The sequence below is a fragment of the Ursus maritimus genome, unplaced genomic scaffold (assembly GCF_017311325.1).
Source record: "Ursus maritimus isolate PB19 unplaced genomic scaffold, ASM1731132v1 scaffold_32, whole genome shotgun sequence".
In the NCBI taxonomy this organism is placed as follows: Eukaryota; Metazoa; Chordata; class Mammalia; order Carnivora; family Ursidae; genus Ursus; species Ursus maritimus.
The window spans coordinates 13,049,345-13,072,431 of record NW_024425786.1 but is presented as its reverse complement, the minus strand read 5'-3'; the positions used below and the strand labels follow the sequence as shown (position 1 = coordinate 13,072,431).

The window sequence follows — 23,087 nt, the reverse complement described above, 5'->3', positions numbered from 1 at the left end:
TAGCCGTGACTGCTTGAGGCACCCCAAACTCCCACCTGCACTAAACCCTCTACTGTTAACCATCGCCTTCACAGCTGGGTTAACTCGGCCCAGAGAGGGGCAGTGACTTACCAAAGGTCACGCAGGGAGGAGGAGCCGGGACAGAACTCAGCTCTCCTCCCCTCTGCTCCAGGGCTCCTTCTATTAGGTAACGTGCCCAGTGGGGTTTTCTGGAATCCCTAGATTGGAGGCGGCAGGGGAGGGGGGAGGTAGACAGGTGTGGAGGGACCATCTCCTTCCGTGGGCCTTTGTCCTCCCTGCCCCTTTTCCTCACATTCTTGTGTCGCTCCTTTCAAGGCCCCTTATAGCTTGAGCTTGGGGGACACGATGCCTGGGGCCTTCCTATCTGGTGCACGAGAGAACAGCGGGGCTGGGAGAGTCGCCGGGACCTCTGAGCCTGTCCCCTCAGGCTCAGACTGGGACACCGGGGCGCCCAGGTAGCAAAGGGGCCTATCTGAGGTCACCCACGGAGCTAATTTCCCATGTTTACTGAGGCTCTTTTCCCCAGATCAGGCATCCAGTCGTTCAACAGGTCCTTCCTGAGCCGCTCCCATGCCCGACTCAGGGCGGCGCTGGGGGCACCTGCCGCCCGGGGCTCACGCTTCCGTAGGGCAGCCGTTCCGGGCGCAAACAAGGGCGTAGACCGGAGGCCATGAGAACGTTAGGGATCCGCAGTCACACCGAGGGTGAGTGGTGGCCTGAGTCTCTTCCCAGGAGCTGACATTTTAGCTGAGACATGAAACTCATATGGAGGGTTCCAGGGGGAGCGAACAGCCAGACCTAGGGCCAAGGCCACAGGTCAGGGGCTGTGGGGGAGGGGCTTCCCGGGCTGGATGACAGCCTCAGGGTTTTGAGCAGGGGGCCATCTCTGTGAACGTCTTCCATGGAGGAAGCAGGAGAAAAGCTTTGTCCCAGGCCCTGGGGCTGGCCTGGGGGAAGCCCCCCTGCCCCGGCCTTGCCTCCTCCCCAGCTTTTCCTTCCCACTCGGTTCTCCCAGCAGAAATCAGAGCAGCCCACAGATGTGGTTGGTCTCCCCGGCACTGCCGAGTTCATTCTCTGAGAACGAAACTAAAGGACTATTAATTAAACCACGAGCCAGGCGTCTGAAGTGCCACATGGGGCCGCAGGAAGCATGGGTGGGAAGAGGGGGAGTGCAAGGAGGGCTTCGGCTGCTGCCTCTGCCAGCCGCCAGCCGCCAGCAGGCGGGGAGAAAGAAGCCCTGGCCCAGGACGCCCAGGGCCGATTCTGGTCTAGCGCGCGTGCCCTTGGGCCAGTCACTTCACCTGCTTTCCGCGGGTGCACAACTGCAACAAGGAGAGCAGCCGCTGCCCATCCCCGCCCCCTCCACTATGCTGGCCGTGAGGGAGGTGGTGGGTCGCAGGGCTAACAGTTGCCGAGAGCCTACTTGTACATCACCTCATGTGACTTCCAAGCCTTCTGGATTGTTCCTGGCAGGGTCTGGGGCAGGGGGAGCCAAGAAGCTTCCTCTCCGTCTTTATTAACCCTCAGGGGCTGCGAAGCCTGACCACAGGTGGGAAATGGGGGCAGGGCAGTGGGGGCCCTGGGTTCTTTTGTCTGCTCTTTGTGTCCCGCTGGGATGGCACTGTCCCGCTGCAGCCAGCAGAGGGCGCACGAGGGCACCCCCGCTGAGAGAAGTGTGAACCCCTTTTCTGTCCAAGTCAGATTACTCAGTGCCCCGTGTGCCAGAGGCCCCACCTGATCCTTCAGGCCCAGGCCGTGACTGAGGGGAGAGGGAGCCTAACATGCACGAGAACCCATTTTCAGCCTATCACCCACCCTGGTGCTTATGAGGCTGGGTACCACGAAACCCATTTTGCAGGTTGTAAACCTGGCCCTCAGGAGGGTTGTGGCTTGCCAGAGGTCACACGGCGTGGAGGTGGCAGGAGCAGGGTTTGGTGGCACACAGATCTTCAGGGGGAGGCCCCGCAGCTGGGGGCGGTGGGGAGGAAGGGGAGAGCGGGAGGCTGTCTTCCCTTGGGCAGCCAGACTCCCTCCCTGGCTTTCTAAGCTGCCTGTTCCCAAGGACTCCTAAGTGGAGCTGACCCTGAGGGACAGTGGGGAGCAGGCGAGGGGTCTGTTCTGCCCTCACTCTGAGCTCCAGCCCGGCAGATGCTGACCTGCCAGCGCCCTTGCGGCAGATGGGCCTCGGCATCCCCCCTCACTGCCCATCGGATGTTGCTTCCACAAGCCAGGCCCGCTACTGTCACCCTCCCTGCTCCCACCCCCACCCCACCCCCACCCTGAGAGCCACCAGAAGCTCCTGGAAGTTGGATCTTGCCCCCCCTCCCCTTGCCTGCTCCTAAAACACAGCACTGAGAGTGCCCAAAAGGAATGTTCTCAGCCCCTGGACTTCTCTGCTCTCCACCCCTGGGGACACAGAAAGAGCGGGGGTCCAGAGACGCAGGGTTGGGGCCTGGCCTTCTGCTCTCTGACGGCCTGACTTGGATGTGCCAGCTCAAATTGTTGGGCCTCAGTCTCCTTACCTGTAAGTGCGGAGAATGGGTTACTACACTATTTGAGCAGTTGCTCTGAAAATAATAATGGGGAGCAGACAGGAGGCTAGCATATGAAATGGAAAGGGGTGTGCATCTGCCCGGGGTTATAGAAGCTGCCCTCCACACCTCTCCTGTGCATTCTGCTGCAACAGAACAGCCTTGTGAAATCTTATGGAAATGTCCCTCTAGGCTTTTCCAGGAATTCTGGGTGTTTACTAAAACAACCATTCAGCCACCCACCCTCTCACCCATCCATCCATCCATCCATCCATCCATCCATCCACCCACCCACCCACTCATCCATCCATCCACCCACCCACTCACCCATCCATCCATCCATCCACTCATCCATCCATCCACCCACCTACCCACTCATCCATCCATCCACCCCCCACCCACTCGTCCATCCATCTACCCACCCATCCATCCATCTATCCACCCATATAGCCATCCATTCATCCGTCATCCACCTATTCACCCACCTACTTATCCATCCAAATATCTACCCACTCATCCATGCACCCACCCACCCATCCATTCATCATCCAACTATCCATCCACCCATCCATCCACCTACCCACTCATCCATCCATCCATCCATCCATCCATCCATCCACCCATATAGCCATCCATTCATTCATCATCCATCTATTCACCCACCTACTCATCCATCCATCCATCCGGATATCTACCCACTCATCCATGCACCCATCCATCCATTCATCATCCATCTATCCATCCACCTATCCATTCACCTACCCACTCATCCATCCATCCATCCATCCATCCATCCATCCATCCACCCACTTACCTACACTCATCCATTTATTATCCATCTATCCATCCACCCACCCTCTCATCCATTCATCATTTCATCATATCATTCATTCATCCACCCATCTAACCATTTTCCATCCATCCATCCATCCATCCATCCATCCATCCATCCATCACAAACCTATCCATAAAGCTACTATTCCACTCACCCATGCATTCATTCATCTGCTCTATACATGTGGTTCTTTATTGTACACTTAATCTGTGTCAATTACTATGCAGGGCAATGTAGGGGATACAATGATGAATAATAACAGTAGCTTATATTTACTGAGTACTTACTCTGTCTGTCACTATGCTAAGCACTTTATATTTATTTGCCTTATTTAATATCTTAACAACAGCCCAGAAAAGTGTGAATTAATTATTAAACAGGTGCTTACTAAGTAACACGATAGGGATTGTTCTGAGCCTTGCACCCTGTGAACAAGGCAGGAAGAGACCCTGCCCACACAGACTTTAAATTCCAGTGGGGGATCCAGAGAATAAAAAAACACATAATATACCTGTAGGTTGAGATAAATGCAATAGCAGAAAATAAAGCTAGTCAAGGAGTTGATGGGGCCAGGAAGAAGAGGCTATTTGAGATACGGTGTTCAAGGAAAGCCCCTCAGAGCAGAGGGCTTGAGACTATCTGGGGCAAGATTATTCTAGGTGGAAAGGAAATCCAGTGCAAAGTCACAGAGGTGGGCCCGAGCTGGGCGTATTCACAGAAGAGTGAAGAGGACCCTGTGGCTGGAACAGATGGAACAGAGGGGAGTGATGGGTGAACACCGCTGAGATTTGGTTATTTGGTTTTAAATCTATGGCAGTGTTACAGGGAAATGCACTCTTCTTAAGAACACAGTGTGATGAATCCTAATGTGAACACCTATGTAACCAATATCCCAAACCCTAGAACATTCCCATCTCTCTGGAAGGTTCCTTCATGCCTCCTTCCATCCTCCATAGGTAAACACTGTTCTGACTTCTATCACCAGAGATTTTATGTTCTAGAAATTTATTACATAAATGGAATCATGCAATATGTACTTTGCTGTCTGGCTTGTCTCACTCGGGATAATGTTTTTGGGTTCTGTCCCCATTGTTGCGCATAACGGGGGTTCATTTCTCAACGAGAAGCAGTTCATGGTACAAATATACCACAGATTTGTTCACCCATCTTCCTAATTACGGACATTTGGTTTACTTCTAGTTTTTATGGTTGCTATTGTGATGAATAAAGCAACTACAAACATTCATGTCCACATCTTTGGGGCCCTACGTTTCCATTTTTCTTGGGTAAACACTTAGGAGTGAAACTATTGGGTCATAAAGTGGGGGTGTTTTTATCTTGGTGAGCAACTGCTAAGAGTCCACTCCCAGCAGCGACGCGTGAAGGTTCTGGCTGTTCTGCGTCCTGGTCGGCATTTGGTGTCGCCGGTTTTTTCAACACTAGCCGTTCTAGTCGCTGTGAAAGGGCGTGTCTCACGGAGGCCTTAGCCTTCATTGTCCTGGTGATTAATGATATTATACACCTTTTAATATGCTTATTGGCCCTTTGTATGTGTTCTTTTTTTTTTTTTTTAATTGAGTTGTCTTGTCATTACTGATCTGTACTAGTTCTTTATATGTTCTGGATACAAGTCCTTTGTCATATTATCTGTCTTGAGAGTATTTTCTCTCCGCCTGCAATTTGCCTTTTCATGTTCCTAAAGGCGTCTTTTTATGAGCAGAAGCTCTGAATTTCGATTCAGGCTAATTTACCCATTTTCAATTTTTCACTGGGTGCCTTCTGTGACCTGTTAAAGAAATCCTTTCTTACCTCAACGTCACAAAGCGATATTCCCATGTTTTGCTTTAAAAGCTTTGTGTTGTTGGGTTTCACCTTTAGGCCTGTGATTCATCTCCCATTTTATTCTTGTGTGTATGCGAGGTAGGGGACTGGGGTCATTTTGTCCTTAAGCCTCTCCGGTTGTTCAGGGCTGTCTGTTAAAAAGACTTCTCTTTCCCCATTCAACAGCCTGGGGGCCTTCGTCCAAAATCAACGGACTCTCTCTACGTGGGTCTATTTCTGGACTCTATTCTGTTCTATCAATCTGTCTACCATTGGAGGGTCTGGGGTGGGTGTGTGTCTGTGTCATGATCTGATTTAGATTTTAAGTGGATCAATCAGGACAAAGAACAGGGAAGGACAAGAGTGGGAGCAGAAAGACCGGTCTAGGGCCTATTGTAAGAATCCGAACGGGGACGGCGCTTGGGTTGGGTGGTCGGAGAGGAAACCGTGAGCAGCGGCAGACATGGGACAGATTCTAAGGTGGGGCTGCCAAGGCCTGATGCTGGCTTGGACATGGGGGTACGAGAAAAGAGCAGGAAAAGCGGGTCACTCCAAGGGTTCTGGCTCCATGGATGGGAAGAGTGTAGTTGCCACCTACTGAGATGGGTTGTGGGACCACCAGGCATGTCTTCTTGTGGGGAGTGCCGTCGGAGCTGGGAAGGACATCCCGGCAGGGATCACAGGGAGGCATGCTCTGATTTTGTCGGTGTGACCTTCCAAGTCCCAATCAGATGGTTGGATTCTGTGCCCCGAGGTCATCTCCCCGCCCCTGCCGCTGCTCCCCACCATGGCCAGAGTGCAGCGGGCCCTCCTCTCCCTGGGACCTCTCCAGCTCATAGCTCTCTGCACGGGTTACGCCTACTGGCTCCGAGTGTCCTCACCACAGCCCAGGAGGTGGGCAGGAGAGCACAGCAGTGACGAATGTGGGCCCGGGGTCAGACCTGGCTGGGTGACCAAAGGGGAGGTACTGCAAGGCTGACTCCCCTCACTTATGACATGGGAATGGGGACAACATCTCTTACTGCCCCAGAGGCTCACTGCACAGGTGCAAGGAGAGCTTGAGAGGAAATCATCTGCATAGAGCCTGGCTCCTGGCATTTATGAGGTCCCAATTATTCGCTCCATTCCAGACGCCAGAAAACCAAGCAGGTGTTGGTGGTATAGTGGGAAGCATAGCTGCCTTCCAACAGGCCAGAAAACCGACGCTCAGGGACCTGAGGTCAGAGGTCACACCAACAGACAGCAGTCAAGGGTGGATGGGAAGCCCTGGGGGCTCTACTCATCCACCCAATTTGGTCCCTGCACCTTGTTGGCCCTGCTGTGTCCCCCACTCTCCACTTCCCTGGGGTGCACACACATGCCTGTGCATGCCCACTGCCCTTGCTCTGATGATGGGGGGTGCGGTGCCCGCCAACATGGCTCCAGTCAAGGGAACCAGCTGGGATCAGGGACAGGGCAGGCAAGTGCTTTAATCTGGCTTGGGGTGCAGGTGGGAAGGGGGCGGGGCAGGCCCGTGGCAGCACCCCTTCGTCACCGTCACGGTCACTGAGGTGTGAGATGTGAACTGTAAGCTCACCCCTCCAGCTGCTCTGAAGTCCTCGTCTGGTCTTTCTTGCTCTCGGTGGGGGTGGGGCAGGGCACCATCCCAGGGAAGCCAATGCCTGGGCAAAGGGGCCGGAGACAGCTTTCCTGGGGAATGCAGCTCCATGAAGGGTAGAGGCCGCTCAGCTTCCCAGCCTGGAGCAGATTGTATCTTGAGGACCGGGAGGTTCAAATTCGAGAAAGAACAGTGGAAAGCTCCGAGGGTCCAGAGAGAGCGGTAGGGGTGGGCTCTGGGTTGACAAGGTCCCAGCACCTAGCACCGGGCCTGGCTGTAGGGACTGCTTGTGAAGTCTCTATGGGATGACAAGCGAACAGTGCTCAGGGGGCAGTGGCCCACGACAGCAGATGCATGAGCAGACACAGTGAGGCTCAGAGCGAGATTCCGGGCCATGCTGCCCACCTCTGAATCCTTGTCTGCTTAGCTTAAGCAATTACTGGTTCCACAAACTTCTCTGACTCTCCGTATTCTTATCCCAACTGACCAAACTCCCCTGACCTCTTGCGTTCCTGACCCTGTCCAGCGAACTCCCCCAACATCCCCCCCCGTTGACCCCCCATGTTCCCCAATCCAGCTCAGCAAGCTTTCTAAAGAACCTCGGCTCTGGGGGCGCCTGGGGGGCTCCGTCGGTGAAGCATCTGCCGTCGGCTCAGGTCATGATCCCAGGGTCGTGGGATCGAGCCCCGCGATGGGCTCCCTGCTCAGCGGGAAGCCTGCTTCTCTCTGTCCCTCTGTGATCTCTCTCACTCATGCTCTCTCTCAAATAAATACATACAAGATCTTAAACCCCAGCTCTGATCTCGGGGCCTGAGGCCCATTTGCTCCATCTTCTTCCCATGTCCTGTCAGCAACCCAAGGACCCCGCGCCCAGGCTCCCGCCACCGAGCTCCGCAGGGGCGCCTGCAGCACGGCACCCACCAAGTCTTACCCAGCGTGACCTCTGCCTGCATGGGCATCGACAGCGCTGGGTGCTTGACCTCACAGCTGAAGAGGGCCTCATTGTCGATCTGGGGGTTCAGCGTCCAGGTGAGCAGGGCGCGCACCTCCACGGTGCCGTCACTGCTGGGGGCGTGGCTGTGGCGCAGGAAGTAGATGGGCTCGTTGCTGTGGACCCAGCGCGGGAACTCGCGGCTCACCACCGTCTCTGGGACGTTCTCGGTGGTGGGCTGGAAGAGGATGCTGGGGTCCGGGGTCAGGCTGCGGGCGGGGCGCTCTGTGTAGGGACGCCCGCCCCGGTTCTCGGCGTCCAGCAGGGACAGTGACCTCTGCATCTTGGTGTCGTCCAGGTCACGGTGCAGGAGGCTGCGGAAGGGCCTGCTGTCCTGGAGGGGGCCGGAGCTTGCAACCGGCGGCTCGGACAGGGGCACTGCCTCGATGGGTTCCCCATCGCGTTTGAAATAAACCTGAATTGCAAGGAGGGTATGGTAGAGATTTTGTGGGAATGACCTTAACCTTCCCATGGCATCTGGGAGGGCCTGGCCACAGAATGCCAGTTCTTCCGGGGGTCTCCCCCTCCTTCCAGATGGACTCCCCCTCCTTCCTTTCCCTCCAGCACCCCCAGTGCGAAGTCAGCTCGGGTCCACGGGGACACACAGCACCTAGCAGCAGAGGCTGAGCCCGTCTCCGTCTTTTCCAGCAGGTGAGCCTCTCTGAGCCCCAGTTTCCTTGCTTATAAAGGGGAATAAGAGCACCTACTTATCGGTCAGGGCTGTTGGATACTTAAATGACACGGTGTCCCGAAACAGGGGCCCGCAGCAGCCACCTGGGCTCCGAGGGCCTGCCCGTGCCAACCTGGGGACGACCCGTGGAAGAGGGAGAAGGTGGGTGGGCACCGGAGAGTCAGTGAGCCTTCGGAGGAAGAATGAAGAGGAAAGGATCTCCGTGTGGGGGCCGATTTGGAGGTCTGCAACCGGAAGGAAGGAAACAGGTGTGTGTGGGCGGGAGCGAGGTGCGGGGATGAGGCGAAAGCAGGCGTCTGCTCGATTTCTCTGCTAATGGGAATTCAAGTTCTGAGAGGCGGCATTTAATTTAATTTGCTGTCTTTTTATTTTGGTACATGCACCCAGAGGCCTGTGGGGATTGGGTGTATTTTTTAAATAAATCAGATAAATAAATCGATGGGAGACAGGGAGAGAGGAGGGCAGGAAGCAGCTTTCTGGGGATGCTGGTGCAGGGGAGGGGAGGGAGGGAGGGGTGGGGGTGGGAGAGGAGGAGGGGGACGAAATGTGGGACAGGGAGAATCTGTCAGAGTTTATAGCTCCAATGAAGAATCTCATAGCACATAACAACCTGCTTCGGATTTTTCTTTCTTTCTTTTTTTGAAAAGTGCTTCAAAAGCAGGTTTGTAATTTATACCAAGGAATTCTTTTAAGTTCTGACGTCCCAGGCAAATGTAAGATGTCTGGAATGTGGGAAATTAAGGACCGTGTGTGTGTGTGTGTGTGTGTGTGTGTGTGTGTGTGTGTTGAGATGTCTTTTACATCTATATCTATATTCAACTACATAGATACGTGAAATTGAGTATTTTATTGCCCTATCTTAAAGGCAGGAGCAGGCAGCGGCTGGGGGTGGGGAGTCTTCCTGCAGCCCCAGGGCTGTAAGAAAGCTTTGCATCCTCTGGAAAAGAAGTTGTTCTTTGGAGAAAAAGACCAGCTTGTCTGATTAGAGGGAGGCCAGACCTCTTTTGGGTTCCAAAGGGGGAAACTCAGGGACCATATCCTGCTCTCACCAATCGCTGGGTTTGAAACTGCCTTTTTATCTGTCTCCTTGGAACGACAAGGTGGAGGTAGTTGGGCCTCACCAAAGGCTTGTCTCTGCACCCCTGCATACTGCCCCACCTGTGCCTGTGTGCGCCTGCCTATTTCCCTGTATTGGGTCTCTCTGCACCTGTTTACTGCCCTGCCCTGAGAAGCTGGGTCTATCTGGGCCTAGGTCCTGGGGTGAAGTTGGCTGGGTCCCCAGGTCACCCCACTGCATCATGCCTGTGAGACAGTCTAGGTCTAGAATGCCTCGTCTCCCTACCTTGAACTCTAAATGCTACCCATCCTCCACTCCAGCCCCTAATCCTAGTGATGTATGAAACTCGGAGGGGCAAGAGTTTTATACTATTCTCTTGGAAGAGGCCTGGAAAGCATGTAGCCCATGGTTTCCCAATATGGGTTCAGGGAACCCTAACGGTTCCATACAGATGCTTCTGGGTCAATAAGGGCAACTTTCCCTTCCTTCACTTTCAAATGTTTTATACGTAAGGCTTTGTGTTTCATTGAGACCAAACAGGTCCTGTTGCATCTAAAAGAAGCTCAAAATTTTGGGGTGCCTGGGTGACTCAGTCTGCTGACCATCCGACTCTTGATTTCGGCTCAGGTCAAGATCTCAGGGTCTTGAGATCAAGCTCCGTGTCGGGCTCTGCTCTCAGCAGGGAGTCTGCTTGGGATTCTCTCTCTCCCTCTCCCTCTGCCCTGCCCCACCCCCTACGCTCATGCTCTCAACCTCTCTCTCTCAAATAAATAAATAAGTTTTTTTTCAAAAGCTGAAAATTTTAATATTGTCCACTCCCTAACCCTCCTTGCAGAACCTGAGGAGCAGAGGGGAATCTTTCTGCTCAAAATCATTCGGTACGTGTGGCAGGGCAAGGGCTAGAACCCAGTCTTCCAGCCTAGTGTCCCCACTCCGCGAAGCGACCATGACAATAACTTGTGAACTGGGCTGACAGACCTCGAAGCAGTTAGGTTGAGTCTGATACAGAGTTGGCCCAAACAGGGATTCTCTCTCTTTCTCTATCCTTTCTCCCTTCCCTCCCTCCACAGTGGACTTGGAGCTGGAGGCCATGAACTTGAGTCCCACGTCTATCAAGAACACTGTGGGTGAATCTGGACACGTCCCTTCCCCTCTCTGCGTCTCCTTTGTCTCCCTCCTGCTCAGTAACTGGGCAGGAGTGTGCTCGATGCTGGGCTCCCCTAAAGACCCACTGTGCAGTTCAGGGACTGCAGGGTCCAGAAGAAATGGGGCTGTCTGTGCTGGGATCTGGGGAGCAAGGCAGACACATGGACACTTGGTGGGGGGGTCAGATGAGCGGATGAGGTCAGACCAGGGTGGATGGCGCAGAAGTTAACTTATGGAGGCCACACCCTCTCTCCTTGATTCTGCAAAGTGGGCACCGTGGTGACCCCTGCAGCTGGACAAGCCACAGAGAAGGGTGGTCCGGCAGGGGCTGAGGAGGGACTGGGCACTCCAGCGGTACTCACCATGGGCGCTGGTTTCCCTCCAGACACGATGCAGACCAGCGTGAAGTTCTGGGCTTGGTAGCGGCTGAAGGGGGCTGGCATGTCCGCGGCCACCACTTCGATGGAGGTGGGGGGAGCTACCAAGAGGGAAGCAAGACAGCGAGACAGAGGTTTAATGGAAGACTTGGGAAGAGTTCACTTACCACCTACGATGGGCCAAGTCCCATGCCAGGTGCTGGGAGCAGGAAGGGGAGGAAGTTGCTCGATTCCAGGCAGAGCCACCGGCATCAACTATAGTGAGAACGATGTCCCAGCTGGGCACACAGACAAGGGCTCTGCCTCATGGGGCTTACAGCCTGCTGGCGAAGGTGAGACTGGATGGAAACCACACAGTTAAAGGTGCAAAGTGCATCTGATACTGGGAGGTATAACTGGTGTAAAGGGGTCTCTGTCCAAGCCTGAGGAAGTGACCCTGTGCTGTGACCTGAGGAAGCAAGAGCAGCTGGAGGGCAAGTGTGGCAGGTGGAGAGAACAGCACATGCAAAGGTCTGCAGCATGTCAGCCCAGGGCAGGGGGTGGGGGGAGGCAGGCCAGGGTGGGGGGGCAATGCAAGGAGCTGGGGATCAGGGGATGTGGTGCCCAGGAGATGTGCAGGGTACGGAACAGAGCAGCTGATGGTCGGTTAGCACTTGCAGTGGTGTGCTGGGGCCAGGTCCTACCAGCTCATGAGACCCAAATGTGCCATTTTCAGGACTGTTGTCAAGCAGTTGTTGAACTGCTGGTAGCCTGAAATCGGTCACAGCAGGTGTCTTTATACCACGGAAATTGGCCGCCACTATAAATCAGGGCTATTTCTGTGTTTCCTTCTTCTGCCCCCGCTCCCAGAAAGAAGGTTTCCCAGCACACCACTGGTTATGAGTTTCCTACTTTGTCCTGAGAGCAGTGGGAAACCATTGAAGGGTTTTAGGCAGGGGCAGCAACATGATCTGAGTTGCATTTTGGAGACTGAAACACAGAGTGTGACTCAGGCTAGACAGGATGAGGGTAGCAGAGAGAGTAGATGATTTTGAGAGGCATTTAGGGCCAAGAGCTGCTTCTTTCCTTTCTTTCTGGAAGTTGGCTTATTTGGGCTGGTCCCGCCTCCCACCGGCTCTGCTCCGCTCACTGGCCACCACTGGCCAGTGTGACAAAGCCAGAGCTCCTGGGCACTGTGGGGTGTTGGAAAAGATACAGATGGAGCCATCGGGAACTCCTGGGTCCAAATCCCAGCCACGTCACCACACCTTCCTGACCTTGGGCAAGTTACCAAAACCGTGAGCCTCAGTTCCCCAATTGTCAAACTGGGCAGCCGTATGTGAAGGATGGGCCAGGTACTGGATGTGAAAGAGCTCAGTGTACTGCAGGGATCTACTATTCTTTTGAGGCCCACTATAATTTCCCCAGCCCCCTGTGTTCAGCCAGGACAGGAGCCAGAATCTGAGAACTTCACTTGGGAAAGACTGTCCCTTTTGACTTATCCAGTCTTGGGTCCAGTGCGGTGGGGGAGGCGGAGAGAGTGAATTGCTGTGGGTCTTTCCTTCCTGCAGGGGGTTTTCGCTCTAGTTAAGTTTAATTAAGATCGACAAACATTTCCTGACGCCCACTCGGGGCTGGGCATGGCGCCAGGCGCCCACTGTAGGCGCCCAGAGATGAAACACAGCGATGAGAAGCCCACAGGCTGGAGTTGGGGGCGGGGGGAGGGTGACAGCCGCCTGGCAACTCTATTTTAAGGTCTAGTGAAACGAAGGCAGGTATGAGCCATTCATTCATTTAGGCAGCCGCCACGTGCTGTGCTATTGGCAAGGGAAGCGGAATGAACAAGAAACAATGGGAGAACAATAGATGCAGAATTGTAATTAAGTGTAAGATTGTAGGAAACAGATGGTAAGTGGGGTAGGAATTCGGAGAGGGGATACATACACCGGAACACGTCCATTACCCAGAAGTCCCAGATTCTGCCATCTAACTTTTCTCGAACTCCAGCAAAACACCTGGGGCCGCACAGCAAGGGCCGATGATTGGCCAACACTTAGGAGCCAGGCACTGTTCTAAGTCCTCAGCGTGGGTGAACTCATTTCATCCTCCCCATCCGTCGAAGAGGTGGGTGTCTTTATCCCCATTTTACAGATGGCACACTTAAGAGGTGAAGGAAATCGCCCAGGGGGTCACAGAGTCAGGATTTGAACCCGAGTGCCCCGACTCTGACATGAAGCTGTGCCACCTCTGTCTTCGGAAAGAAGGAGCTCATACTGACCTCTAGCCCTAAGTAGGCACATCTGAGCCACCAGGAACACTCGTTTACTGGCACAGCTCAGCCTTCCTGGATGCCTTGTAAAGCAGATTCTCGGGAGCTCTCCTGTGGGTGGCTCTACTTAAGTCGGCTACCCCAGTGCCGAAGGGACCGTGCCAATTAGAGCCATAGCGTAACACTCTGGGGCCGCTCGTGGGGGTGCATGTGCAGGTGTGAGGAATCCTACAGGCTCAGAAAGGGCAGGGGCACCTTCAATGTCACTCATTCTTCCTCACTTTCATCGAGACCCTTAGAACCTTCCTAATAGGACTGCTTTGAGGGGCAGATGACAGGATGCTTACAAGCTACCTGGCAATGCAGCGTAGTGGTGTTTGCTATGATTTGCATCGCCATTATCCAGGAGGTAGTACCGGGCAGTGGTTAAAGGTGTGGGCTATATTGGGGCACCTGGGTGGCTCAGTTGTTAAGCATCTGCCTTCGGCTCAGGGCGTGATCCCAGAGTCCTGGGATCGAGCCCCACATCGGGCTCCTCCGCTGGGAGCCTGCTTCTTCCTCTCCCACTCCCCCTGTCTGTGTTCCCTCTCTGGCTGGCTGTCTCTCTCTCTGTCAAATAAATAAATACAATCTTAAAAAAAAAAAAAGTGTAGGCTATAAATCAGACTACCCAGAGTTCAAAGACCAGCTCTACCATTTACGGGCTGTGTGACCGTGGGCAAGTGGTTTAACCTCTCTGAACCTCAATTTCCTTATCCGCAAAATGGGACTACAGGGTACCTGTGATGATTGGATGAAAGGTGTTTTGAAAGTGCACCCCATACATGTCAGTTGCACTTATTAGCCAGGGTTATTTACTAATGTTCTCTCTTGAGGCTCCTTGGCCCACAGAATAAAAGGTCTCTACCTTTGGGGCATTCACAGTTGAGTAAGAAGACCAGAAGATGCCCTGGACTGACACTTTCCAACATAGTCGTCAACTCACCCCATGTGGCCGTTGAGCACTTGAGATGTGGCTTTTTTGAGTTCCTCTGTGTACGTGTAAAATACACACTGAATTTTGAAGACCATTTTAAAAAGAATGTTAAATATATCACTAATATTTTATATGGAAACATAAATTTTAATATGAATTTTATATGTTGAAACTATGTGTGGGCTCTGCTGGACGTAATAAATATATTATTACATTTAATTCACCTTTATATACTTTTCTCAGTGTGGTGATGGGGAAACTTACATACGTGCCTTGCATGGTGTTTCTATTGGATAACACTGGTCTAGACCTTACCTTTTACAGGTAAGGAAACTGAGGTCAGAGAGAGGGAGAGGTTTGCCTACAGTCACACTGTAAGTCAGTGCCAGAGCCTGGACTGGCACTCAGGACTTCCAAATCTCGGCCAGGGTTCTTTGCAGAGCACAGGTGCCCCCGTTTCCCCCTAACACACGCGTGTGCACGCACACACACACACACACCCATCCGCGCACACACACATCCCCATTCTGGAGATCTGCACCCACGTCACGCAGGCCGCCCACGCAGACCCTGATTGGGAGATGTGTTCCTGTCCCTCGTTATATTTCTGAGCAGGTGTTAGCAATATGTACAGTTAATCGAGCTCCTAAGATAATAACAGATTTCAGTTGTATGGACGATGACACAGCAGAGCTGCTAGTATCAGCGTGGACAGCCCCAGCTTCCCACACTCTCCCCATCAACATATTCCTCAGTCACTGTGTCCCAGGAAAATGTCACTCTGCATCTCGACTCCTGTCTCCTGGTGGAGGGCCCTGAGTGCAGGCAGTCAGGGAGCTGTCTACACCTGGGAGCCCGTGGCTGTTTATGGATGCTTCCCCGCACACATCACGTCATCCTCTCCCCCTTCCTGTCTCTTGACTAAGTATGGCCCTCCTTCCCCCGGCTGCATCCTCACCCCCGCCCCCCCTCCCCCTCCACCCCTACTCCCACGTCTGCTCCCTTCCCCACTTGCACCCCTTCCCATCCTCATCTCCGTCCTCACTCTGTCTCCCCAGCCCCATCTCCGTGCTCATCTCTGCGCCCGTCCCTCTTACAATCTCTGACCAAGGTCAAAGTGAGCACCCTCCTATGTGCCCCATGCCTGGGATAGATCCCGCGGCCCCGGGAACAGTGTCCAGTCAAAGGCAGGTGGCTAGCTGCAGGTACAGGCATAAATTCCCTGCAACTTCCCGGACAAGAACAATCCTGAGTTCCAAGCTGGGCTCCAGAACCAGTGGTATAAAGCAGGCCACTGGCTGTGATCCATGTGGCATCTAATGGCAAACAATCAACACAGACCCCTGGCTCGCCCGTCTCCCCCTCCCCCACTCTCGTGCGCCATGTCCAGTGTGCCCACCATGAGTGTCTCCTTGTCGTGGGCTCTGAGGATGTATCTTCTAGAAGCGTCTGTGCTGGTGCAGTGCTCTCCTGGGGGGCGGGGACGGGGGCGCCCACCTGCACCATTTAGCTGAAAGGACCCTCCTCAGGGGAGAAGACACGGAGCAGGCACGTTTGGACGGGGGCAGGGACACATGGCAGCAGTCCTGGTGGTGAGAATCTAGACTCCAGCAAAGCTTCGGAATTGACGAGCCCCTCCCAGGCACACGGCCAGCCCTGGGCAGGAGGAAGCCCTCCCCCACCCACCACGTGGCGCTACACGTCCACAGTCAAACAGAGACCACCACCATAAAACGCCCGAGTCCCCTGACCCCACGTCAAGCCAGCCAACTTCCCAGTTTTGCTTGACTTGGCTTTATGCAGAAAGGATTGCGGCTGGAAGTGTCCTGGGCCAATTTTGTCCAGCGTCAGGAAAGGTAGCACGGCTTCCCGGCCGCCCCGGCCCCTGCCACAGCCAAACTCTGCTGTCCCGTTCCGCGGCCCGCCAGGGACGGAGGGCTTGCGGTTATTTTCTTCTTGACAGTTAACCTCGACACAGGGAGGTAATGGTCGGCTGATCAGTTTTATGAAATTAACTCTGAAATATTGCCTGTCTTTATCTCGAAAGCAGAACTTTGTTTCGGTCATCGTAACTCACTTTGGAAGATAATGTGATGGTTCTTTGCTCTGTAAATCAACCCGCGGCCTTTGAAATTTGGGAACACAAACCTGTTCTCAACACAAATCCCAGCAGGCCCATGTCGAACTGCATCTACTTGGAGTTAAATTCTCTCCCCGCCCCGAGACGTCCTCCCCGGCCCCCCTGGAGTACCGGCTCAGACAGAGTCACCCCAAGGGTCCAGCGCAGCCTCTGCTGCCAACATCCCATGGGGCCGTGGGCAAGTCCACTGACCCACCAGGCACCAGTCTTCCCATCTGTAAAATGGGTTCAATAAAACATACCCTGCGAACGTTTCTGCTTCCAGGATTGAGAGAAGCAAGAGAGAAAACAGACACAAAGTGTCCATAAGGACAACCAAGTGCTGTACAAACAGAAAGGATTATGTATAGGACCCCTTCGACTGCCCACACCCCTCCCTGGGCTGAGGGAGCTTCTTTCCCTGCCAGGAGCGGCCAGTGTCTAGACGAGGGGATCACCTCGCCTATTCCCTGGGTCCCACGGTGTGACGGAGCCGAGCACACTCCTGCACTGAGCGTCATTTGTCATGGGTGGTGATCAGTTAAATCTGGGGAGGGGTGGGGGAGGAAAAAGACAAGTTCAAAATTATATTATTTGCAAAAGTCCATTCTTTCCTCTCAGCATGCCTGCTCTATTGACTGCCTTCCTTTCAATCAGCAACCGGTCATTACACTGTATTTCAAAAAAAAAAAAAAAAAGAGAGAGAGAGAAAAGAAAGCCACCCTCAATATAAAGTGTCTGTGCATGAACATAAATGTCCCTCCATGGTCCCTATCTTAATTTATTCCCTTTTTTAGGGGGGAGTCCCCCATTTCAGTTTCTTTCCATCCTCTCCACCGGTCTCTCCCACTTCTATAAGATGCCACTCAAAGGAGCACCTCCTCCAGGCAGCCACCCGAGGTTCCTTCCGCACCTTGCTCGCCTCCCCTGTGCCCTGCACAAACCAGTCCTTCTGCTGGTTAACTCCACCTCTTCCTTTAGGGCTGGCCTCAGGGGCTGCCTCCTCCAGGCATTCTTCTAGGACTTTGCCAGACTGGTTAGGGCTTATTCCCTGGATTGCTGGAGCATTCTGCTCTTGTCGTTCACACTGGTGCTTGTCATTCTGTCCTGGGCCCACATCTGTTTCTCCGTGAGACTGTGCTCCCTGAAGTCCGGAGGTTTATCTTCCACCTGACCTCAGAGCTACTGCAGGCCTGCCACACAGGAGTTCAAGATCAATTCCTGTTTCCTTCCTGCCCTCGTTTCTCCTGGCACAGGCAAGCACACAGCCTGTTTGTGGAAGGAATCCCATGAGACCTTATAATGCTATGGACCCTGCCTCGTCTTGACCAAGGCCACCTTCCCCATCACCGCGCTCCAAACACACTGAGAATTTGCAGGGGGCGTGGGGGTTCTTGAACACCCTGAGCTCCTTTGAACCCCAGGGCCTCTGCATTTGTTGCTGCCTTCCGCTTAGTTTTTTGCATGGCTGGGTCTTGCTCGTCTGTCAAGTATCAGCTCAAATGTCACCTCCCAATCTAAGCTGGGTCCCCATTTACTCTCTGTCACAGCACTCTGCCATTTCTTCACAGAGCACACACAGTAATATTCAATTATTTCACATAGTGGTTTGCATCTGGTCTTTTTCTCCGACACCCCCACTAGAATGTGAGCTCCAGGAGGGCGGGGGGGCTTCCTGTCTACGGCCACATCCCAAGCGCCAGACACGCAAGGATTCGCTCAGTAATTATCTGTCACATGAATGAGTGAATGAGTGGGGGAAGGGACCAAGCGTCGTGCCCTCCAATCCCTGCCTCTTTGGAAGGGGCTGAAATCTCTGGCCCCTCCCAAGACCCTCCCTCCCAGCAGAAGCCCAAGGAGGAGGCAGACCCCACCCGTGGGAGGGGGACTCCAGCAAGACAAAGAGAGGGAAAAGCACAACTCTCCGGTTTATGGGAAAATTAAATATTGAACTGAGTAGTAACAGCAGCCAAGGGAAAAAAACCTGACAAAAAGCCCCCAAATGGAGCCACCATCGGTGACACGAGAGATAAACGCCTCGTCTGTGCTTCTATGGGCTGCAATGGCCCTGTTATGCGGCAGCTGCTGAGCTGAGCCCACCGCCCCCTCCAAATGGACGGTGGGTGGGAGCCCATGTGCTGAGGCAGTGGTGAGGGACCTGGGTCGAGGTCATTGCCAGTGTGGGCGGGCACTGCCTGGGACCCTCCCTGCGCGGGCCGGGGGCTCTTCTGAGTGGACAGGGTCGCGGGAGAACTTGAGGCAGCTGCGGGCGTAATGCACCCACCCGCCTTCCCCTCGGCGGGAGCTGCCTGGCAGCAGTGTTCACCTGCCTCGCCCCTCCCCTGCCAGCTGTTGTGCTTTCGCAGTGGTGGAAGATAAAATTAACAACCCCAACTGGAGGCTCGGGCTGACTGCTCTGGGGGAGCGGGGTGGGGGGGTGCCGGGAGGGGGGGCAGCCCGTGAGCCTGTGAAGCGGAGTATCGGTGAGGCTGGGCAGAGAAATAAAATCCTGCAAGTGTACGCACGCATGCATGCATGCACGCACACTCACACTCATACACACACACTCAGAGGGGTGGTGGGGAGGCCGTGTTGGATCTGGATTTGTATTCTGGTGCAGAGGAGTAGACTGTACCTTTACCCTGGCGGCTCTCCGAGTGTGTCCCCTGGACCAGCAGCACCAGCCTTACCTGGAGCTCGTACAAATTCCCCAGCCCGCTTCCAGACCTGCTGAATCAGAACCCAGGGCGGGGGGCCGGGGGGGTGGCGACGGGGCGTCCAGCCATCTGGGTTTTCAGAAGCCTTCCGGGAGATTCTAATGCAAACTCAGCGTGAGAACCACTTTTTTTGCCTTTTGTGAGCCCCGACGTTGGGGTAATAAGCCCCCCTCGGCGGTGGTGTCCTGGGCACCAAGGGCTTGGTCCACGGTAGGTGCTCAGCGCACAGTGGAAATTGTTACCAGCTGGGCGAGCAAGACCCAGGCGAGGTAGTGAGCCTCACTCCGGCTGCTCCTGGCCCAGCAGACAGGCCAAGGGTAGAACTCTCTGGAGACCCTGGCTCTTTGCACTGAGTCAAAGGACCTCAAATCCCCAAAAGCTCCCCCTCAAAGCAAGCGGTTCAACTTTGGGCTCGTGCCTCGATTGGCTGCTTCTCGGCGCTCCCAGTTTTCTGATTGGCCTCCCAGGCTGCCAGTCCCATGTGGGCCCTCCCGGTGCCTGGGGTTTCCCGGCTGGAGGCTGCCTGTCCAGCAGCCTCTCAGCAGAGGCCTTGGGAGGCCGGCTCAGCCCCTCCACGCCGTTGTAGTTTATGTGGCAATAGAGCAAATGTGTTCAGGCCCATGATAGGTGCCATTTCTGCAGAGATGAAATCTATGGGGTGTGACATGAATCCGTTTTAAATAGCGGCAAGCCTGGCTATTTGGAGGATGTTTTCAATGTATCCCTGAGGTATGTATTACACACATGGGCGAGTTCACCAGGTGCCATATTTGCAGCTTTATGAAAGACGCCTGCGGAAGCCTGCAGAAGCCTGGGGAGGCCCTAGGAAACGTGGAAGCACATTCAAGAGCTGGCCAGGGGCAGTGGCACCCAGCTCAAGTTCTTCCTGCTCAAGTTCAAGTTCGGCCCGCTCTCTACTTTTCTCCCCCTGACCCCACGCGCGCTGGAGAGCAGTGGGCGGGAGCGTGGAGACCTCCCCTTTTCCCCCAGCCAAAGCTCTGTTCATTTCAGCAGAACTGAACCCCCAAGCCCTGGGGCCTTTGTGTTCTGGGGCTCAGAACAGGGCTCACCCTTGACCTTGCCTGCCCAGGGCCTGGGGCACCTGGCCCTGAAGTCACCACCCTCCTGTCCACAGTCAGTGTAATCCTTAGGCAGCTGCTAGCTTCCTGGTCTCATCCGTAGAGCAAGGGTGACACCGGTGTCACTGGTCCGCCCACGTGGGGCACTTGTGGGGACTGAAGAACATGGCAGGGGCCACCCCAGCCAAGCTCCCGGCAGAACCCCAGCTCCCGCACCCCCCACTCCCCAGCTCAGAGCCCTCTCTTCCAGCAGGAGATTTCCCCGGGGGCCTCTGCAGCCGAGTCTCCCTGCTCTCTCAGCATCTCAGGATTGATTTCCTGAGTCAGAGGGCAGGGAAATCATTCTTGCCACTTGCTTCTCATAAAACAAATTCCGGGGGGGAGACAAGGCGGGAAGGGAGGGGAGGAGCTGTGGAGAAGGGGCATTTGGTGGGATGGGGATTGTGCATGTTTTCTCCCCAACATTTTATGATGAGAATTTTCAAACCTAGGAAGACGTTCAAATAACTGTCCGAGGACCACTCCCGCAGCCACTGTCCCCATTCTAGGATGAACATTTAACTGCACTTGTCTCGTCGCGCATCTATGGGATTGTGTCTTTTTAAAGAGCTGGGAGAGGCAGAGCCAAGCTTCATTCCCAACAGGACCGACTCTTGGCTGGGGTGTAGGGGCTTGATCTGGGGGAGGTGGTCTCAGCGATCCGGCACACGTGGCCTCTCCCGCTGGCCTTGCTGGGGCCCCATCTCTGAGCCCTCTAACCTCGTCCCTCACCAGGTTCATCCCCACCTCGGTTCTCTCATCTGTAAAATGGGGATTGCAACAGTACTTAGTCACAGACGCCAGCACCTAGTCACAGTACCGATGAGTCACGGGGCCATTGTGAGCATGAGCTGAGCTCATGTTTGTGAAGTGCTTTGCGGGACGCCCAGTGCGGGCAAGCCCATATTCCCACTGGCCACCCGATTTGCAAACAGCAGTTTCCATCCCTGGCCTGGAACAGCGGCTGGCCTTTGCCTACACCACTCACTCGGGCCGCCAGCCTGGGAGCTCCTCGGGCTACGGACGGGGTTTCTTTCTGCTGGCCGGGGCCCCTGTGTGGGGAGCACGGGGCTGTTCTCAGCCAGTGTGCACTGAGGTGAGGTTTGCAGGGGTGACTGAGGGGCGGATTTGCTCAGTGAGCATCCTCTCCTGCGCCCGGAGTTGAGGGCCCACTGGGTCCCCAGGCACAGAGTGGGCGGGGGTGAGGCGTGGGGAGGGCACTTGACCGTCATCTGTGCTCATGGTGGTCACTGGGGCTGGGGCCATGCTAAATGCTTTAATGCATTAGAGCCGCACCTAACCCAGGAAGTAGGGGTTATTATCCCCATTTTACGGAAGTAGAAACTGAGGTGTTCAAAGGCAGTGGTCCACTGCTCTTGGGCCAGCAGGACCAAGGCTAGCTCTTGAACCGCGTCTGGCTTAAGTCCCCAGTCCAGGCTCACAACCCTGCACCGTCTGGCCCTGTGTTTCACAGGCCGTGGGCTTTTTCTCAAAGCGTTGGCTTCCTCTGCGATTCAGTGACAGGGCTGGACCACGTCACTGCTCACATCCGTGGCTCTCGGTGAGGCAGGGCTGGAGGGAAGCTACAGCAGAAGGGTTCAAGCTGAGAGGAGGAGACAGTCCTGCCCAGCCGTGAGGCAGTGGGACTGGCCAGCAGAGAAGGGCCAGCCCCTCCTCACAGGGACCCTCAGGAGTTGGGGGCTTTCCTCTGATGGGCCTGGGGGCCACAGGAGAACCAGCTGGCAGGGCGTGGCTGGAGCCAGCGCTCCCGAACAAGGCCTTCTCTACCCTAACTCCCGCTCCCAAATCCCAGGCTCCCGTGCCATCCCTGGACACACGTCACTGGATTCAGGGCCCTGCTCTGGCCTCGCCTTTCCTCTCTGCCTGGGGCCAAGCCCGGTGGACAGAGGGCAGGCAGGGCCTGCGGCAGCCTGGCAGGAGAGAGGAGACCTTCCCCACATCCCCTGGCTCCCGCCCGGACTGGGCACAGCGATTACCTTGATATGGGCTCGGGAGCCAAGCTGCTGTATCCTGGCTCTGCCACCTCTTAGCTAGGTGACTTCTTAGCTAGCTTGGCAAGTCACTGACCCCTGCGGTACCTGTTTCCTCATCTGTGGGGGTCATCATATCTCCATGATAGGATTCAGAAAGTAAGGTATTTAGACTCTGGCCTGGCACCTGGCAAGCACTGAATAAATGTCACTGTCCCCAGTGCTGCCGTGATTATTATCAGAGCTCACTCCCCACTCCTCACCCGTGCCTTGGGGTCCTGCCACACAGGAGTGCTCCCCACTTTGCCAGGCTTTCCTGCTCCTACACTGTTGCCTACAGGGCTCCTTCTGCCTGAAATGCCCCTGTGGGTCTGCCCCCAGCTTACGAGGCCCAGCTGTATACCGCCTCCTCCACGAAGCCTTCTTGATGCTTCCTCCTGGAGGAGAACCCCCCAGCCCCGGGAACTCCCACATCCCTCAGCCAGCACCCTAGTCCTCTGGATTCTGGATTCTGGAAACCTGTGCTCTTCTCTGGCTCCCTCATCCTTCAGGGACGCCTGCAGATCAGACACCGGGTCTCATATCTTTGCATTATCCCCAGAACCTAGAGGTCAGGCTCCGGACGCAGCAGGAGCTGAGAATCTCCACTTGTCACTCATGAGCCAGGGGATGATGGGACGTTGCTTCATCTCTCTGAGCCTCAGGCTCCTCGTCTGTAAAATGGGAATAACTACAACCACTCTCTCACCAGCACGCGTGAGCATCAGACAGGAGAATGCTCCTCAGGAATCTAGGGCAACGCCCGGCACTAATAAGCCCTCAGTCAGCACTAGCTTTTGCCGGGAAGATTA

General features: G+C 54.8%; 1 protein-coding gene across 1 annotated transcript in view; it reads right to left on the bottom strand.

Annotated features, from left to right (window-relative positions):
* IGSF21 (immunoglobin superfamily member 21) overlaps positions 1 to 23,087 on the bottom strand; it is a 233,151-nt gene that overhangs the window by 2,444 nt on the left and 207,620 nt on the right. Inside the window, exons 5-6 of the mRNA XM_040645857.1 lie at positions 11,053 to 11,168; positions 7,737 to 8,211 (exon numbers count right to left, since the gene is read on the bottom strand). Of these exons, the coding sequence (XP_040501791.1) occupies positions 7,737 to 8,211; positions 11,053 to 11,168 (591 nt within the window). The remainder of the gene's footprint in view (positions 1 to 7,736; positions 8,212 to 11,052; positions 11,169 to 23,087) is intronic.